General features: G+C 37.3%; 1 protein-coding gene across 2 annotated transcripts in view; it reads right to left on the bottom strand.

The window, feature by feature from the left end:
• Positions 1-229: 229 nt before the first annotated feature.
• SCRN3 (secernin 3) overlaps positions 230-6000 on the bottom strand; it is a 34618-nt gene continuing 28847 nt past the window's right edge. For both annotated transcript variants that reach the window (XM_070358623.1, XM_005907235.2), the window contains one exon: positions 230-3337. In XM_070358623.1, coding sequence (XP_070214724.1) covers positions 3167-3337 — 171 coding nt within the window. In that variant the 3' untranslated portion in view covers positions 230-3166. The remainder of the gene's footprint in view (positions 3338-6000) is intronic.

Raw genomic sequence — 6000 nt, 5'->3', positions numbered from 1 at the left:
CACCGACTCGATGGACGTGAGTTTGAGCGAACTCCGGGAGTTGGTGATGGGCGTGCTGTGATTCATGGGGTCGCAAAGAGTCGGACACGACTGAGCAACTGAAGTGAACTGACATACCTATTAGTATGGCCCAAATCCAGAACACTGACAACATCAAATGTTGGCAAGGATGTGGAACAATAGCAACTCTTATTCATTGCCGGTAGGAAAGCAAAGTGATAGCAGTCACTTTAGAAGACAGTTTGGCAGTTTCTTATAAAATTAAACATACTCTTAGCATGATATCCAACACTCATGTTCCTGAGTACATACTCAAATGAGTTGAAAACATGTCTACACAAAAACCTGCACACAGATGTTTACAGCAGCTCTATTTATAATTGCCAAAACATAGAGGCAACCAAGATGCCCTTCAGTAGTGGATGTCAGCAACCAGGATAACCAGACAATGGAATATTATTCCTCACTAAAAAGAAATGAGCTATCAAGCCATGAAAAGACATAGAGGAAACTTATGTTACCAAGATATAGGGACAATCTGCAAAGGCTATATACTGTAGAATTTCACTTATATAATACTCTGGAAAAGCCAAAACTGTAAAGACAATGAAAAACGAGTGGCTGTCAGGGGTTAGGGGAAGGGACGGATGAATAGGTGGAACGCACAGGACAGAGCGATGAAACTGTTCTGTATGATACTGTAATTGTAGATACATGTCACTATACATGTGTCCAAACCCATAGGATGTACAATGAGTGAACCCTAATGTAAACTCTGGATTTGGGGTGATAATGATGTGTCAATGTAGGTTCATCAAGCATAACAAACGTAGCACTCTGGTGTGACATGTTGATGGTAGAGGGAGGGTAGAGGAACAGGGGTACATGACAACTCTGTACCTTCTGCTTACTTTTGCTTTAAACCTAAAACTGCTCTAAAAATAATCTATTTTTTTTTAATTCAGAGGGAAATTCATGACCAGATTTAAAATTTTAATAGGTCATTTTGGCTGCAGTGACCCAAGGGGCTGAAGATAAAGAGCACAAATGGGTGTAGAAGAACTTAACTGCAGTGGTCCAGGTAAGAGCCTGGTGCTAGTTTGGTCTAGCATGGTATCAAAGGAGAAAGTGAAAACATACAGGCCCTAGAGAGACAAATAAGACTCACATTTCTGTGCCTCAATAAACCACTGCACTGCTTACCCTTCATTTCCTCACATATTAAAAAAGAGAGAGGGGGCACATGAGGTTGGCTAACGTGCTTCATGACTTAAGAACCTATCCCTGAATTATATGTAAGACAAACCAGAATTAACTGAGTACTTGATAAAGTTTTCTTTTGTAATGGAAGTCCTACGTTAGACAAAAGCTCTCAGATGATTTTTAAGAGAAAATTTTAAAAAATTTCTGAGCACTCTTTAGCAATAATAGTAACACGGTATTTTACTAACAATCCTAATTGCAATGATGTGTGTGCATGCTAAGTTGCTTCATTCATATCCGACTCTTTGCAACCCTATGGACTGTAGACCCCCAGGCTCATCTGTTCATGGAATACTCAAGGCAAGAATACTGGAGTGGGTAGCCATTCACTCCCTTCTCCAGGGGATCCTCCCAACCCAGGGATTGAACCCAGGTCTCCCACACTGCAGGCAGATTCTTTACATCTGAGCTAGTGATCAATAAATATGACAGTATAATCAAATACCTAAAATAGAAATTTCTAGAAACCAATACCATGTCATTTTGAGTTGGATTTTTCTTTTGTTTATATTTGCAACTTTGAGTCTTTCTTGGTAATCTCTGTGTAACTTTAACAAAGTTTTATAATTTGGGGACAGATACTATTACTCATATATAATGCTCATAACACATTATACATTATAGCATTTTAATGTTTATAATATGTTAATATTTCTATTTCATCACCACTATCCCACTCTTTGGAAGAAAAGTTATGACCAACCTAGACAGCATATTCAAAAGCAGAGACATTACTTTGTCAACAAAGGTCCGTCTAGTCAAGGCTATGGTTTTTCCAGTGGTCATGTATGGATGTGAGAGTTGGACTAGAAGGAGGGCTGAATGTAGAAGAATTGATGCTTTTGAACTGTGGTGTTAGAGAAGACTCTTGAGAGTCCCTTGGACTGCAAGGAGATCCAACCAGTCCATCCTAAGGGAAATTGGTCCTGGGTGTTCATTGGAAGAACTGATGTTAAAGCTGAAACTCCACTATTTTGGCCACCTGATGCAAAGAGCTGACTCATTTGCAAAGACCCTGATGTTGGGAAAGATTGAAGGCAGGAGGAGAAGGGGACGACAGAGGATGAGATTGTTAGATGGCATCACTGACTCAATGGACATGAGTTTGGGTAAACTCCGGGAGTTGGTGATAGACAGGGAGGCCTGGTGTGCTGTGGTTCATGGGGTTGCAAAGAGTCAGACACGACTGAGCAACTGAATTGAACTGAACTGATCCCATTCCTGTTCCTGTTTTCCTTGAATGAACAGAAGTAAAAGATGCGAGATTTGAGACACCAAAACAGTATCTCCTAGGGTCTTGGCTTATTTCATGTCCTGATCTCCCAGAAAAGCTCTAAGTAAGGAGCATGGGTGAGAGAATGCTAGATAATTAGAGCTAAAAAGCTCACTGGTCAGCTAAGTCTTGACAAAGAGCATGTTTGAGTTTAATAAAAAATTTGCATAATTAAAACACTAATAAAACAATGTGTAAATCTAGAAAATTTTGCTAGAGCTGGCTAATACTTGCCTAAAGCACAAAAAATTTATTAGTTGAGACAATATTTTCCACTAAAAAGAAAAATTTGCTTTCTTACTGTAACTAATAAATGCATACATTATTTTAATGTTTCATGCTTTATGCAGAATTGGACATTTCATTATTGTGATTTTTTTAAGATATCATGGCTAACAAAATGTATACATCAATACCTGAAGCAACACCTGACTATCCATGATCTATATGTCCAATTCCAATCTTATTTCCTTTCTCAGTATTTCATCAAAGCTATATATAGTTTTAATAGCCATGCTATCACTTGAATGCTATTAAAGAAGAGTCAGATCTGCTCAAACTAAGTTTATATTATTTACCAAAGTAATGGATTCTAACTTTGAGGATGATTGCTGACCATTTATGTGATCACTAAGAACTAACATTTGACTTATAAATTCTAATTTCATCTTCTGTACACTGATGAAAAAGATTAACAATTTTATCCACTTGAAGATGCTTGTTTTGAAGGATTGATTCCATCTCTTTGAACAGTTCTTTCTCCAGTTTTCTCATGTTGTCCAACATTGTTTTGGCTTTTTCCTGAACAATTGAAAAATAAAAATTAGTAAATACACAGACACATATGTGCATGTGAATGCACACACACACACACACACACACACACGAGTCTAACCAAATTCCAAATCACCTCTACAGACAAGGTTTGTTCATTCTGGTTTCAATTTCTGGTTCAGTTCCCCTTCTATTCTTTAGACAAAGAAGGAATGAAATTCTTTGGGAAAAATCATTGTTCTAGTTTGAGTTAATCTATTAACCACAAACTATTAGTTATTCTTAGTAGAAAAGACAATAACAAATATGTAGTATTAGTCCATAAGCAAGAAACATAAAAGACAAATAACAGGTCAATTGAAATTTTTATATTAATTGTGAATAGGGAAGACTGATGAAAACTGGCTGAGCTATTTTTGTGAATTTGGATCTTCTATTTTTAAGACCAGCATTATCAGATTAAACAGGGAATAGAATAGTAACATTCAAGGGAAAGAACAACTAAAAGAAAAGAGATTTTCTCTATGATTCCTTGTTTCAACAGGGGGTTAAAAAAGTCATGATTCTTATTGAAAGGAGCAATTTCAAGTTATTAATGAATTACCATCAGTTAGAGGGTAGGTACTGGTAGAGAATTATAAAAAGTGAGTATAATTTTGAAAATTTGAACCATTATAGAGCAGAACTCCATCATGATTCTTAACTTTGAGCTGTACTTCAATATGAAATTGTATGCAATTTTTTCCCCTCAAGAAACTCTGCATTCCATATCTGAACAAAAAATGTATTTTGTTTATAAATGGTATTAGAATAATTTGGTCACCTCTTTGAAAAAGTTAGAGCCCTACTTCATAACACCTGCAAAAATAAATTCCATATAAAGAACTATTTTTTCCAAATATACACATACATACTAGAAGAAAATGCAGAGGTTATATTTATTTTGAGGTGAGGCAGGCCTTCTGAAGCATGAAATCAAAATGCCTTACAGTAACAAATATACTTTACTAAATTTTAAACTTTTGTCTGACAAAAAAGTTAAATAAAATGAGATTAAAAATTTGCTACCTAACAAAGTTATTCACATATTTTTTGCCTCTTTGGGGCAAAGGGCTAAACAATCAAGAATCACTTGAAAAACGGGCTAAGGAATATAACAGGCAAATCATTTAAGAAGAAATACCAAGGCCAATAAACATATGAGATTTTCAACTTCATTAGTAATCAAGAAATGGTAACAAACTACCAGTAGAACTGACTCTCCCTAAAACACAAAAGTAGTTATTTACACAGCCAGGACTAAAACCAAACTCTTTGACAATTCTTCCCTCAAATTCTACTGTATTTCCACTACTTTGTTGTCAATCAATATTTAATACCAGCTGGTTTTAGAAAAGGCAGAGGAATCAGAGGTCAAATTACCAACATCCACTGGATCATCAAAAAAGCAAGAGAGTTCCAGAAAAACATCTATTTCTGCTTTATTGACTATGCCAAAGCCTTTGACTGTGTGGATCACAATAAACTGTGGGAAATTCTGAAAGAGATGGGAATACCAGACCACCTGACCTGCCTCTTGAGAAACCTATAAGCAGGTCCGGAAGCAACAGTTAGAACTGGACATGGAACAACAGACTGGTTCCAAATAGGAAAAGGAATACTTCAAGGCTGTATATTGTCACCCTGCTTATTTAACTTATATGCAAAGTACATCATGAGAAATGCTGGGCTGGAAGAAGCACAAGCTGGAATCAAGATTGCAGGGAGAAATATCAATAACCTCAGACATGCAGATGACACCACCCTTATGGCAGAAAGTGAAGAGGAACTAAAAAGTCTCTTGATGAAAGTGAAAGAGAGTGAAAACGTTGGCTTAAAGCTCAACATTCATAAAACTAAGATCATGGCATCTAGTCCCATCACTTCATGGGAAATAGATGGGGAAACAGTGGAAACAGTGTCAGACTTTATTTTTTGGGCTCCAAAATCACTGCAGATGGTGATTTCAGCCATGAAATTAAAAGACACTTACTCCTTGGAAGGAAAGTTATGACCAACCTAGATAGCATATTCAAAAACAGAGATATTAATTTGCCAACAAAGGTCTGTCTAGTCAAGGCTATGGTTTTTCCTGTGGTCATGTATGGATGTGAGAGTTGGATTGTGAAGAAAGCCGAGTGCTGAAGAATTGATGCTTTTGAACTGTGGTGCTGGAGAAGACTCTTGCGAGTCCCTTGGACTGCAAGGAGATCCAACCAGTCCATTCTAAAGGAGATCAGTCCTGGGTGTTCACTGGAAGGACTTATGCTGAGGCTGAAACTCCAATACTTTGGCCACCTCATGCGAAGAGTTGACTCATTGGAAAAGACCCTGATGCTGGGAGGGATTGGGGGCAGGAGGAGAAGGGAACGACAGATGATGAGTTGCATCACTGACTTGATGCACATGAGTTTGGGTGAACTCCGGGAGTTGGTGATGGACAGACAAGGAGGCCTGGCGTGCTGCGATTCATGGGGTTGCAAAGAGTTGGACACGACTGAGCGACTGAACTGAACTGAACTGAACTGAAGTAAACTCTAAAATAGTAACTTCTTTTAAATTTTATTTCAATGTTACTTGCAGAAATGTCAAAAAGCAATTTTATTTAGTTTCATGGGCATTTAGTAGTAATTCTACAAAACTCACTCCCA

This window comes from Bos mutus, chromosome 2 (genome assembly GCF_027580195.1).
Source record: "Bos mutus isolate GX-2022 chromosome 2, NWIPB_WYAK_1.1, whole genome shotgun sequence".
Taxonomy (NCBI): domain Eukaryota; kingdom Metazoa; phylum Chordata; class Mammalia; order Artiodactyla; family Bovidae; genus Bos; species Bos mutus.
Note: the sequence above shows the minus strand (reverse complement) of the source record. Positions and strands in the feature narration are given on the sequence as shown.